The sequence below is a fragment of the Cuculus canorus genome, chromosome 1 (genome assembly GCF_017976375.1).
Source record: "Cuculus canorus isolate bCucCan1 chromosome 1, bCucCan1.pri, whole genome shotgun sequence".
NCBI classification, from domain to species: domain Eukaryota; kingdom Metazoa; phylum Chordata; class Aves; order Cuculiformes; family Cuculidae; genus Cuculus; species Cuculus canorus.
Genome location: NC_071401.1, coordinates 24026773 through 24040558, shown reverse-complemented (window position 1 = coordinate 24040558; position 13786 = coordinate 24026773). Strand labels below are relative to the sequence as shown.

General features: G+C 43.7%; 1 protein-coding gene across 1 annotated transcript in view; it reads right to left on the bottom strand.

Moving 5' to 3' along the window:
• Window positions 1-6523, bottom strand: part of KL (klotho) — a 52466-nt gene extending 45943 nt beyond the window's left edge. The window contains exon 1 of the mRNA XM_009566543.2: window positions 5773-6523. Coding sequence (XP_009564838.2) covers window positions 5773-6501 — 729 coding nt within the window. The 5' untranslated portion in view covers window positions 6502-6523. The remainder of the gene's footprint in view (window positions 1-5772) is intronic.
• Window positions 6524-13786: the final 7263 nt, after the last annotated feature.

Below are 13786 nucleotides of genomic sequence, written 5' to 3'. Positions count from 1 at the left end.
AACCAAGAATATCTTATACCTTGTGAGGTTTTACTCATGTTTAATGAAAGACTATCAAGGAGCAGACAACTTTACACTTGAGACCCAGTGAGACTTCCACAAGGTGTGAATTTTATGTTGTCTGTCTAAATGCCCTTATCTGTATCAAACTGCTGCTAATCAGTAGTCATTATCTTTCTGGCACTGAGCAGAACCCTGCCCAATATGTTAAACAAAAACTTTCATCTTAAATGGAAAGCATGCTGTTTAAAAAGGAAGCACACTAGATCACCTTGGATAGGAACCAGAAATATTACCTAGGTACCTCCAGCAACAGCTACTGCAACAATTAAAAATCAAGCACGTGGCACTCAAAATGAGATATGAAAATACTGATTGGGGCTGCCTGTAGAATAAAATAGAGATTCACAACTATAAAAAACACAATTAATAAGCACTAAATTTCTCATAATGAATAGCAATCCCCAACAAATCCTCATCCTCATATCAAACAGCAAGAGTTGAGAGGGGACTTAACATCTATGGTCTGGTGCTTTTCCACATCAAGAACACAAAAGTCCTGTTTGCATCCCACTTCAGTCACTCGTGTAGCCTTTCTAGGTCCTGCCTGTCGAGTTTCAGTAAGATCTCCTATAATCTCTAAAAAGCTTTTCAAGTTATAGAACCCCAACACTTGAGGAAAGCACACTCTTACTTTACCATGATAACATCTTATTCTGCACGTAGTCCTAGTATTTCTATATTCTATCTGTAAAGATAACATACTGCTTTTTACCTATAGTGGAATATTTGAAAACAATATTCTTTTTGCAAATGTGTACGCAATCAGGTAGAAATGACAAGGGGAGAGTTATATATTCTGCCTTTCGAACCAGTGCTAAAACAATGATCATCCTTGAAAACACAAACTCCTCTGTTTATCACATTTTTAAATGGCTATTTTTCTTTATTTTGATAATTAAAGCTCAGAAAAGGTATGCTTTATCTGTTAATACAATTTGCGAAAAGGTATGTTATATCTGTTAATACAATATGTGAAAATAGTATAAACAGTCATAATTACTGGCACAGAAAACTGCAACATCAGATCTGAATTTGCTCTATATATAATTTCACCACACTTGTCATCACTGACATTTGAAAGATACCCGATTCCAATGATTAGTGTTTAGAATAACTGTTGCAATAAACTCTTTGTAAATATATACTATCCTACTGATAGTAAAAAAGCAGAAACAGAACCAATTTCTTCTTTGTTCTTCTTTGAATTAAGTCTTAAAAAGTAAGAATAGGGAAAACCATAAAATACTGTTACTTAGAATTATTTCTTTTTTTTTCTAAGAACTCTGTATGTCTTTATAGCTGCGAATACCCATGTTACTTTGAAGAAAATCTAAAATCACTCCATTTGCAGTGAGTAAAACTTTGAAGGCTGAATTTTGAAAGAAACAACATGCACTGAGAAAGACCATTCTCCTATGCTGCAATTACTGATACTTTATTAGGTTTAGCACTGAAGGTCAACAAAAGAGTACTTACCTTTTGTTTTGGAAAGAGTTTTGGAATAGAAATTAGTCTGTTGCTATGTGACTGGTTTCTAGGCAGCAATTCCACTCACTTCTTTGGGGAAACAACATGTTCTTGTTTCTGCAAATGCTGTTAGTATTGAGTAAATCCAAGTGTGTTCAACTCAGACAATATACTGTGAACCAGTAATGAAAAAATGCATTTGCAAAAACCAGAACATAATACAAAGACCCCTTTCAACTCCTATCTGGAGAAAGAGATGCATCATATACATGACAGATTGCTGGCATTATATTTTCTGGCTGTTGACTCAAGAGAAAATGCCAAGTTTTACAAACTGTACTTGATCTATTCAATTTCTTTTATGAATGAGCATGTATACCTTCCTCCATTTCTTACCAGGTTTGATGGGCTTAGACATGTCAAAAGCAACAAGTGACAGAGCAAATACTGAAGAGGGTGAAGTGTTCACCAAATACCGATTCATATCCCTCAATAACAAACCAAGTATGCATCCCAAAAAATGTTCCTTATTGCAAATTTTTATATACATTATGTTTATTTGTTCTTTATAAAAGTGCCTCTTACTCTGTCCGCTGACTGTATGTTATGACTCAATTGTGGAAGCTCAGAAAAATGAAAGGTAATTGAAAAATCAGTACAATAGGATGCAATCCAGTCAAGTTAAATTTAAACATCATTGTTCAAATCAAACTTCATTGCTCTGTTTTCAACAGCCCTGAACTGAACAACTTGAATTGAATCAAACTTTTACTTGATTGTTTATTCAGCAAATAAATAACTTATTCAGAAAGACAGAGCCCAAAATCCACATTCATATCTGCTGAATTTTAAAAAACTTAAAGGAAATTATTTTATCTTTTAATGTATTTAGCATCCAATAAAATGAAGTAGTAGACAGCGGCTTTCACTAGCTGTTACGCTTGCCACTTATGCGGGTCTTTGGTTTGAATAAATACAGAAAGAAGATGCTTAAGACTAGATTTTGTAAATAAGTCAGAAAATGTACACATTAAGAGTTAGTCTGCTCATTTGCTAAGAATCAAACATTTATGACAACACCTTCCATCTTTTAAAAAACATGCAAGTTCTGCAAGCTCAGTTTCCTTGGAAAAAAAAAATACCCAAGAATGCCACAGAGAAGGAAAGAGGATTAGGAAGAAACCTAGGACCAGATCTTTTGGCTAACGTAAGACATAAATAGCAAAATGTTAGGCAGCTGAAAGAGATTTTTACGTGGGATGATACAACCATGTCTTTACTGGTGGGGCTGTGAGGCCTTTATCTCCTGGCAGCACGGTCTGGTGCTGCACATATCCTCCAGGCTGCATGATGAAGCAGTACTACTATAGAGTCTTCTGATCCAAATCCTGAGAACAACTGATAAAACTCACCTACAAAATTACATTCAACCCAGAAATACATAGTAAAGAACATTATTCAACTTGTAAAGTTAACCACTCAATAATTATGTAAGATGAGAATTTAATTTGCACATGGAAATGTAATTCGCTCCTTACCATATATGGTATAACTTAATCTTTCATTATACAATTACATATACTTTCTCTATGGATATCAGGCTGTGTAGTCCAAGAAGCCATATTCTGTAGCTTCCTACTTCATTGCTTGCACAAGTTGAAAGGTCCAGTATCAATAAGCTATGGAGATGTAAGAAGAAAAAGATCTCAGTGTTAAAGCTATTCACTTTGCTGTCCTGAAGAGCTCTCTCTACCTCTAATAAACACTCCTACCTGGAGGAGTCAGGGATCTGAGCTTTTCTGCATAAACTACCTGCCCCTTACTTTATCTGTGGGTGATTTGAGATTTTGGGATCTGACTTGTAGAAGAGCTGAAAGTGCAATATAACTCAACAGTACTCTAAAAATAACACATGCCAGGAAAAGGACACTAGCCATGAGTGGACACTTTGTGTCTTAATTACATCTGTGGTTCAGTTCCTCCCTCATGAAATGTGGAAAAAATACCTTGCTGCCTAACATTGTGGTATAAAAATAAATGTCCGCTAATTGCGAAAACACTAAAGGACAGTCACTGGACAAAACTAATCCTGAGGTTCTGTCAGTAAATCAAGTCTTGTTAGATTTTCCTGGTTTAATTACACTTTTTATATGGCAAGGGCAAGTCTGTGCCTCAGTTTCTCATCTTTTAAATAAAAAGCACTTTCCTTCTCCATCAGGCTTTTATGAAAACAAGGATATACTTGAGATTATGAGGGACTCAAATACTATGGTGATGTGGGATGTAAATACTCAACACAGGCAATACTACGTAAAAGCCAAGGACAAGAGAGATGTTCATCTTTATTTGTCTGTTCTCAGAACCCTATATTAATGCAGGTCTGAAGCGACAAATTCAACAAAGGGCGACAAATTGAACAAAGCGCAGAGAGGAGAACTGCGCAGAATATGAACTGACTCATTAACTGCTCATTTTGCACAGCAAATGAGAGGCCTTAAAAAAAATATAAAGTGACAGACAACATTAAAACTCCACCTCGGTGAGCCCAGGACTCTTGGAGTTGAAGGATTCCAAGGTCTGACAACCTGACTGCTCAAATTTGCAGCTTTAATGAATTATTTTGCATGGTACCTGTAGGAAGACAGAGAAGTAGAGCTTTTGCTGCCTAAGTCCTGTGTGCTGGGCACTGAGCTGGCAGCAGTTCCATACCCTTGTGTGCACCTCCACTGCCTTCAGAATAACTATGCAAACTCATAACTCATTGCCAACTATTCAGTGACTGTATGAAAAGCTTAACTGCCATTGATAGGTGATGAAGCTTTGCTGTAAAATCTGGGGCTAATCCTGCAAGTGCTGAAATGTAGGAATAACTTTATCCATAAGCATACTCAGTTCAGTGAAATGTATAATCACAGAGTGAAAGGTGGTCAAGTACACCCCAAGGTGGTAAACCAAAAGTTCAAAGGTTTCAGGACCATGAATTTAATCTGAGTTTTTACCTACATCTTCCTCATTTATATTTTCTCTTGACTTATTCGTAGCACCAAACAATGCAAAGGTAATACAGGAAAGTGGCAAAAAACATGCATTGTTTTGCTTGGTGTTCACAGCCCATATGTGATACTCATTAGAAAGTGGCTTCTGCCGATAAGCGTACACTGAGCAGACGTGCATCAGCAGAGTTTGTGAACATGTATTTAAGTACAATAGAGCACACCATAACAGCCACTCCATTACAGTTAGCTAGGCTGGATCAATTCCTCTGCCACTGAAGGGATTTGTACACACTTCTGCTTAATTTTCCCTGAGAATTCACGTTTGCTTCCAGCAAACACTGTAATCATACCATATATATACCTAGCCAAGTACTTACACCACTTACTAGACTAGCTCGAGAGCAGAAGGTCTTTTTTCCCAAAAAGTGTTCACACTGCCAAAAAAAACCCCATCCTGTGTCAAGAAAATCCCACAGTCTGACATTTCAGCCACCTCTACCATCCCTATTAACACCGCAAGATTTTGTTATTAAATGCATGAATTCTCTTTATAGTTGCATTAGGCATTTCCACAGTAATGTCAGTAAGCCAGTACTGGACTGGCACAGCTGAATACATCCACTCACCCATCCGAAAACAATAGGGGCAGGATCGGACATTTCAACAGAATACAAAGAGTGCTTTAACTCAGCATGTTTCCACTAAGGTGAAGCAAGTTCAGATACAAAGTTCCTGCCTCCCACCTAGGAGCTTTGCCCAGGAATCACCCACCCACATTCAGCTGGACACTTCAATTTGGTTTCTGCCCCAGTGGTCAGCCAGGGAACGGGTGCACAACAGGGCCGGTGGAGGGAAGCCTCTGCAGCCTTCCCCCAACCTGGTGGCCAAAGAGCCATGGGAACTCTTCCCGTGGCCAGCCTGGGAATGTGTCTGCACAAAAGGCCAGGTGGAGGGCAACCTTCACACCCTTCTCCTTGGCACAACCTGGTGGCCAATGAGCCATGGGGCCCTCTTCCATGGCCAGCCAGGGAATGTGTCTGCAGAAGAGGGCCGGTGGAGGGCAGCCTCCACACCCTTCCCCTTGGCATGACCTGCTGGCCAACGCGCCATTCAGGCCTCATCCCGCGGCCAGCCAGGGAAAGTGTCCGCATGAGAGGGCAGGTGAAGATCAGCCCTCACACCCTTCCCCTTGGCACAACCTGGTGGCCAACAAGCCATGGGGCCCCTTCCCGCTGTGTGCCATTACCTGGAGCAGGTGGTGAGCCGCCCGGTAGCCAAGACGTGGGCCTCCTTGCACGCCGGGCGGCAGCCGCCCCGTGCCATAGCCATGCCAGGCCACCACGTAGGGGTTGTCCATGGTCAACCAGTAGCGCACCCGACCACCAAAATGCCGGAAGCAGAGCTCGGCATAGTCGCTGAAGAGCTGGGGCAGGACAGGGCTGGTCCATCCACCGAAGGCATCCTGCAGAGCCTGCGGCAGGTCCCAGTGGTAGAGGGTGACGACGGGCTCGATGTCCAGCTCCCGCAGGTGCTCCAGCAGCCGATGGTAGTGGGCGAGCCCGGCAGGGTTGACGGGCACCGTGCCATTGGGCATCAGGCGAGCCCAGGAGAGCGAGAAGCGGTAGTGGGAGACCCCGAGGAGCCGCAGCCCCTCGACGTCGCGGTAGAGGTTGTTGTAGCTGTCGCTGGCCACGTCGCCGCCCGCCGGGCCCCCAGCATCGCCCCCGGCGGGGCGGTGGGAAAAGGCGTCCCACACCGACGCGCCCTTGCCGCCCTGCCGCCAGCCGCCCTCCGTCTGGTAGGCGGCGCTGCCCGCGCCCCAGAGGAAGCCGTCGGGGAAGGTGTCGTGGAGGAAGAGCTGGTCCTGCGGGTAGGGCAGCCGCGCGAAGCGGGACCAGGTGCGCTCGCCCTGCCCCGGCGCGCCCAGGAGCGGCCGCCCCAGCAGCAGCGGCAGCAGCAGCGCGGCGCGGTCCATGCTCCCAGAGCCCCGCGACGGAGCGACCTCCTCCAGCCCCCTTTTATCTCCCTTCGCCCCCCTCCTCCCTCCCCGGTAGGCACGGTGATTAATGATTACCTCGGAGCTGCCGTGTGCATCCTTGCCGCCCGGATCCCTCGGGGAGAGCTGCCTCCAGGGGCGGGATCCAGGGACCCCGTCTGCCCTGTTGTCATCTCTCACCGCTTCGGGCCCCGCATCGAGGGAGGGGATTCTGCCCCTCTATTCCTCTCTTGTGAGACCTCATCTGGAATATTGATTCCAGTTCTTGAATTCTCAGCGCAAGAAGGATATGGAGCTGTTGGAACGGGGGCAGAGGAGGGCTACAAGGATGATCAGAGGGCTGGAGCACCTCCCATATGAGGACAGGCTGAGAGAGTTGGGATTGTTCAGTCTGGAGAAGAGAAGGCTCAGAGGAGACCTTATAGCCACCTTCCAGTACCTGAAGGGACTACAAGAAAGGTGGGGAGGGACTGTTTACAAAGGCTTGTAGTGATAGGATGAGGGGCGATGTTTATAAACTGGTGAGGGACAGATTTAGGCTAGGCATAAGGAGGAATTTCTTCACCTTGAGAGTGGCGAGGCACTGGCACAGGTTGCCCAGGGAATCATAAAACCATAGAATGGTTTGGGTTGGAAGGGACCTTAAAGATCTCCTACTTCCAACCTCCATCCCTAGGGGTGTTCAAGGCCGAGTTGGATGGGGCCTTGGGCAGCCTGATCTAGTGGGACATGTCCCTGCCATGGCAGGGTAGTGGAACTGGATGATCTTTAAGATCTCTTCCAACCCAAACTATTCTATGATTCCATGATCCCTTCTCCTGCTCCACCAGGCACCCGCACCTTGCTGCGGCACTGGTGCCCTTGACTCGGAGGCGACACTCTTGGCTCTGCCCTCCACCCTTTCACCAAAAAGGCTTCTCTGAGGAGCCCACGGAGAGACTCAACAGCTGGATCCATCCCCTCTGAGCAGCTGCGCATAGCCCCCTTCCTGCTGCAGCCCCACAGGGCTGCCATTGGGCCACCGGAGGGCAGTGGGCAGCATCCCACATTTGAGGCTGAGGGGAGACCTTATTGAGGCTGAGGGGAGACCTTATTACTCTCTACAACTACCTGAAAGGAGGTTGTGGAGAGGAGGGAGCTGGCCTCTTCTCCCAAGTGACAGGGGACAGGACTAGAGGGAATGGCCTGAAGCTCCGTCAGGGGACGTTCAGGTTGGATATCAGAAAAAAATTCTTCACAGTAAGAGTCATTGGGTACTGGAACAGGCTGCCCAGGGAGGTGGTCGAGTCGCCTTCTCTGGAGGTGTTTAAGGAACAGGTGGATGAAGTACTTAAGGACATGGTTTAGGGAGTGTTAGGAACGGTTGGACTCGATGATCCAATGGGTCCTTTCCAACCTTGTGATTCTGTGATTCTGTGATTCTGTGATCCCTTGCATGGGGCCGAGGGGAGGGAGCAGGGGCAAAGATGAGGGAATAAAAATTGTTTTTCCTTCAGCCAGTGTTTCCTTTGTGATATCTTGGCAAGAGATGTTACATCTGCAATCTCTCATGCACAGTAATTAAAGAAAAGCTCGTTGTCCAAGGGCATCATACAGTCACCCCCCCAGTAATTCATGGGCTGTCACCTCCCAGAACTAACACTTCTCTGGAGTAGGAGGTTGGTGTATTTTGTTGATTATCACATGCGAAACAAGTTCCAATCTAAATGCCTCACCGGTCTTTATGGGGAGGAAAAAAATGGAGGTGAGTTTGATTATTGAGTTACACTTTTTAACCGATCATGTGGGTGTGATGCATGAAGCTCTCTTCAAAGGCAAGTCTCGGGCTGCTGTTCAGCTCTACTGCAACCAAAACAATTGGACCAGAGCTGTGAAGTGACAACTGGCTCAACACATTGTAAAAACTTTGTATTCAATTGTGTGGACTCTAATACACCTACTAGACATGCTGTTAAGGATAGGCAGATATTCCCAGGAGATAAAGTTGTTTAACTACAGAATGAAGGCATTTAGATAATTTCATTTTATATTTAGAAAATAAACAACCTCAGGAGAAAATTACGGGTAATCGCTAATAATGAGTTGATGGATGTAAGTGCCAACTGCAAGCTGCTGAAGGTTTTCTCTAGCACCCAGGATGGGCTCTCACACCTCACAGGTGCAGGCAGGGCATTTACTTTGCCTGTTTCTAGAACTTCCCACTTCCATCTTTTCTGCACTGATTATGTTGAATTTCAGGTATTGTTTTGTGGTGCTTTTACAGAAAAGACCAAAGATGCAGAGTACAGAATTGCAGTTAGTCTTCCATTATTTGTGATTAATTTATTCCCACATTAGAGGGTGAAGCTCTGAACAGCCCAGGGGACCACTAACATCGCTTCTCTAAGACAGGAAATTGATGGGGTGGGAGATGGGAATGGCAGGTTCAGGCAGCTGGTCCTCGGCTGCCAGGAGTTTGCTGTGCAGTCTGACAAGCTGCTGAAATTTGATTACAGTCTTAAAAAATGACAACATGAGCTGCAGCAACAGACCTAAGTGTCAGCATCACCTGGTATAACAGTCACTTGCAGAAGCAGGAGATGAGTTGTTAAGTGCACGGTGGCAGTGCTCCAGTCATTCCTATGCAAGGAGTGAAAAGCCAGGCTCTTGTTCAGCACTGACCTGATTTTGGTGAAAGTGCCTTCACTGGAGCTCATTGCTTAGGTATTTTGAAATTGTTGGGGTTGGTGCTAGGGGTAGGAGTAGGGTTTGGGGTGTAGAGACATGCCTCAGAAATACCTTAGCCTAAAACCAGGTATTCGTGATGCTAAGTCCATTACTGACATTTAAGGAAAAAAATTGTCATTGGCTATCTGGGGACACAAGAGATTTTAAAATATATTTTGATATATTTTCTTTTCATTTACTAGTTATTAACTAAAACCTAGATCAATTCTATTTACGCCTAGGCAGCACCTATAAGCACGCATTTAACTGAACCTCTTTCATTTGGAACTTGTTTCTTCCAGAGCCTCCCAACAGGCAATGGAAAGAAAGACCGTTATGCTGTTAGTGTAAGTCACTAGCTAAGACCTTGGTCAACTTCAACAGGTGACTACTTTCTCAAAAAAACTACACAGGAAGCCTACAGTGACTGCTCCTGAAGCAAGCAGCCCATTTTTGAGGGATGAAATGTGGCCATAAGTCACTGGCACAAAGCTGTCACTTCACCTGTATGTCTATCAGATGAAGACTTTTTTTCAGCATAAATGTCAGAAAATGTGTGCTCTGGTTTCCAGCTGCTTGTTTTGTCTTCCACAGAAAGCTTGTTTTCATGTTTTAGGACAACACAAATCACCTACTGCTCTGAGCCAATATGGGTTTTTTCTAACAGACAGTCTAACCAACTCTGTGCAATATTAACTGTACAGAAAGGTCAGCCAAACACTTGCAGACAACCAGGTCTCCCTCACTGCTCCTTGAGTTCAAACCATGGATCCATCATGTCCTGTTGCTGAACAAGCGTATTTCCAACTCTGCTCCAGGTTGGCAGATCAGCATTTACCTTTCAGCCTCTTTGTATTGGTGATTACTGAACATTCAGCTTCTGATAATTTGTATAATGGACACTGTAAGTGTTAGTATAATTTTCATTAGGCTGTGCTAAAATTTTCTTTGCTAGCTGTGCTGTCAGTATATGCAATCAAATTCGACAGTGTTCTGCCTTATCTAGCCCAAAGAGGCTGAATCTTCTGAGATACCTAATTTTAGGTAAAGTAACACTATTACTGCTTTAGATTAATTTAACAGCTTTCCCTGAGGTCACATCATGTATTGACTTCAAAGCAGCAAACTCCTTCATCATCTTAAAATTTCCACAGAGGAGCTAGCAGCCTTACACTGGTAGCATCTGTGCTCTTCGGTGTGGCAGAACAAGCAGACTCAGTGCCTAAAACAGTCATCTGCTTTAACACCCCTTCTCTGCTCACAAGAGTGTTTCCAAATGTATGCAAGTATACAGTCAGTTGAAAATAGCCTTTTGTGATAGACTGACATGCTCAGCATTTCATCTCAAGACACAAAAATACTTGCTACCAGTTGGGGACACTGCTTAAAAAAATTACCACCTGAATTAGACTTGAGCATTTTCTCTATTGCTTCCATCATTGCTCAACAATACTACTTTTTCATTCCGTCTGTTAAATGCAAACTGCTAAGCTGTCAAATTTTACTTCCACTTGCTGATGAATAGCTGTTCCCAGTGGAAAGCTGTGGAACAGCATTCTAGATTTACCTTCTTCATCCCTGCCAGAACAACATAGCCTAACAGACAAATAAGCTCTTCCTGAATTTTCTCAGACAAGAAGTTGCGAGTCTGATTTTCTTCAACAAATGCAGCCTCCTGTACCTATTCCTTCTTTCTCTCTCGATTACACTGGTTGTATGCATTCACTGTACATTCAGAACAGCTTTAAAGACAGCTAGCAACCAACTACTGAAATTAGAAACACGATGTTGTCAGGTCCAAAATGCTAGTGTAATGAATTAGTGTAGTGCTGAAGAATGCTTGGGAAAATGTCAAATCCTCCTATCCTCCTCTATTCTAGCCATAAGTACCAAAGTATTCTCATGTCTTCCTTTTTTTTTTTTTTTTGTTTGGTACTTGGAAAGGGAGATAGAGAACTGAAATGCCTTTTTTTTTTTTTTTTTTTTTAATTTGGGGCTCTAGTCATCTCCTGTTTCACAGAATCATAGAACGTCCTGAGTTGGAAGGGACCCACAAGAATCATCAAATCTAAGTCCTGTCCCTGCAACCCCAGAATTCACACCACGTGTCTGCGGGCATTGTCCAAATGCTTCTTGAATATTGTCAGGCTTCGCTCCAGACTTCTCTTGGAAGTCTGTTCCAACGCTCCACCACCCTCTGCATGAAGAACGTTTTCCTAAAATCCAACCCAAACCTCCCCTGGCACATCTTCCTGCCATTCCCTCAGGCTCTGAATTATTCTTCTTTATTCTGTGGTAGGATCTAGTGTGAGGTGGGAAATTAGAAACCTAAACTTCAGCTGTGTTCACCTTACCCTTTTGTAACTGTGTCCCCAAGAAGCGTGCAAATCCTGAACATCCTCTTGTAGGAAAACTGGAATTCTGAATCCTTTGACCCTTCTTACTTTGGAGGGTGACAGGGAGTATCTCCAAAGCAAGCCTAGAAATTTATATCTTATTCGCATGGGATAGGGATGGCAATCCCGTTGTAAACTAGGATGGGATAGGGCGGTGTCTGGGTGCTTCCTCGTACCCAGCAGGCAGGGGCTGCAAAGCCTTCCAAGTCTTGCAAGCCCTCCTTCAGGGGAACCAGTAAATCCATTTCAAACCCCGAATCACAGAAGTTGATGAGAGCAGGAAGAAAGATGAAACACCATCTTAGAATGCCATTTCCATTTCATTGGAAATGACATCTTTGAAATACTGCCTCTTACATCTTGGAGGACACAAATACCTCCCTGTTATCCATTGCCTTCTGAGTTGGTGGAAGAGAGGATGGGCAAAGACAGAAGGGAAAAGAAGTCGCCTCTGCCCTGAGAAGGGAGATAGTGGACATGGATACAGCCTTACTCTTCCTGTCCTGGGCAGGGTACATGGACTTAGCTGGCAAGAAGGGACCAGAGTTGAAGGAGAAGAATCAGAGGTGTTGCAGGGAGGACAGAAGAGTGCTTGTAGCCCACTCCAATCATGTAGCTCATGAGCCACAGGCTTCAACACTGCTTTAAGCAGGAACCGAATCCTAGTTGCAGTTGTTGAAGAAACAGGTCTGTCTCCCCAGTGTCTGCTGAGCCTGTGTGAACAAGAGGGCATCCAGGAAAGTGGGCATCCAGGGAAGTTACAGACCAAATACCAAATGGTGCGTTCCCTAATGAGTTTTGACATCTTTAGGGTAGAAAATTCTGGAAAACAGAGGTCCTGGATCACTCACAGAGATGAGATAGATTTAACAATTTAGATGGACTCTCAATAGGCTGGATCTCAACCCTAAGAACTGCGTACCTGTGAAAATCCCAGTTTGTGGTCTTTAATGCAGTATAAAAAGGAGCAGAAACATGATTTCACTGTTCTCAGTGCTATTTTAATTTCTACTTGTTATACACTTACCATTTTGAAACCAATTTCATCTAGTCTCCACAGGATGATCAAAAACCTTGAATCCTGTGGCTCAGTCTAGAGCTGACAGCACTCTAGAGACACATGTGGTGACTTTTCATATACAGTCATCCTATCTCTTCAGTTCAGGCACAGCTAAAGCATTTCCCTTCAAACTGGAGGAATATGTGCAGGTTCTTGCTAGGTCTTGTGTGTGGGCCAGCAACAGAGACTAAAGCACTTCTATTACAGTTATGGAATTACAGTTATGGAATTACAGCTTACAGTTATGGAATTTAAAGCTTGTAGCTGTGCAACTAACTAATGAGAATTTTTCGATTGTCTGATAGCTGGTCAGATACTAGATTAACACATGGGATGTCTGTAGTGTGCCACTAAGAAGCCTACACAGTATACAAGTCATGTTAGGCAGAATGATGTACAGATCAGAAAGCATCCAAATATGGTGCATAAAGATATATAGCCTAAAGTAAATGTACCTTGCTGGTAATGTCTGGAGCTTGCCTGGATGTTTACTTTCTAGAAAAAAATAGTCAATTAGATAATGCATAACAGAAGCAGAGAAGATGGTGGCTAATAAAGAATTGCTTGATATAAGCTGTGAAGGACTCATTAAATGTGTGTAAAGAGGACTTGGATTCTGTGGATTCAGATTGCTGACATCACTGCTATGTTTTCATAGTGCAGTGTTGTTCTATGCCTGCCATACATGTTTACCATTTCTGAGCAAAACCTCTGTGAGAATTGCCTTACTCAGCTGAGCTGTGAGATGGGCAAGGCTAAGCAAGCTGGGCTACCAAAACAGGCTCTGTATCTGGGTTGGTGGGTGTCAGAAACACCTTGAGGGAGCAGTGGTTGGTTGCTGCAGTACTTGGAGTCAGTGATCTCTGAAACATCAAGAGTTATGAGAGCAAGAGGCAGAATCCTTTAAAAATTACCTGGCTTGTAGCCTTCTACAATTAACAAAACTGATGAACTAACTGATGGACTTACCTTTAGATTAAGGCACCTGAATGTAGTTGCAGGTTTCTAAATACAAGCTGAGAATTTGATTCAGTAGCTTAAACATAGGCATCATTTGTCATTGTAGACACCATGGCTTACTGTACCAGACCTCTGCTTCCCA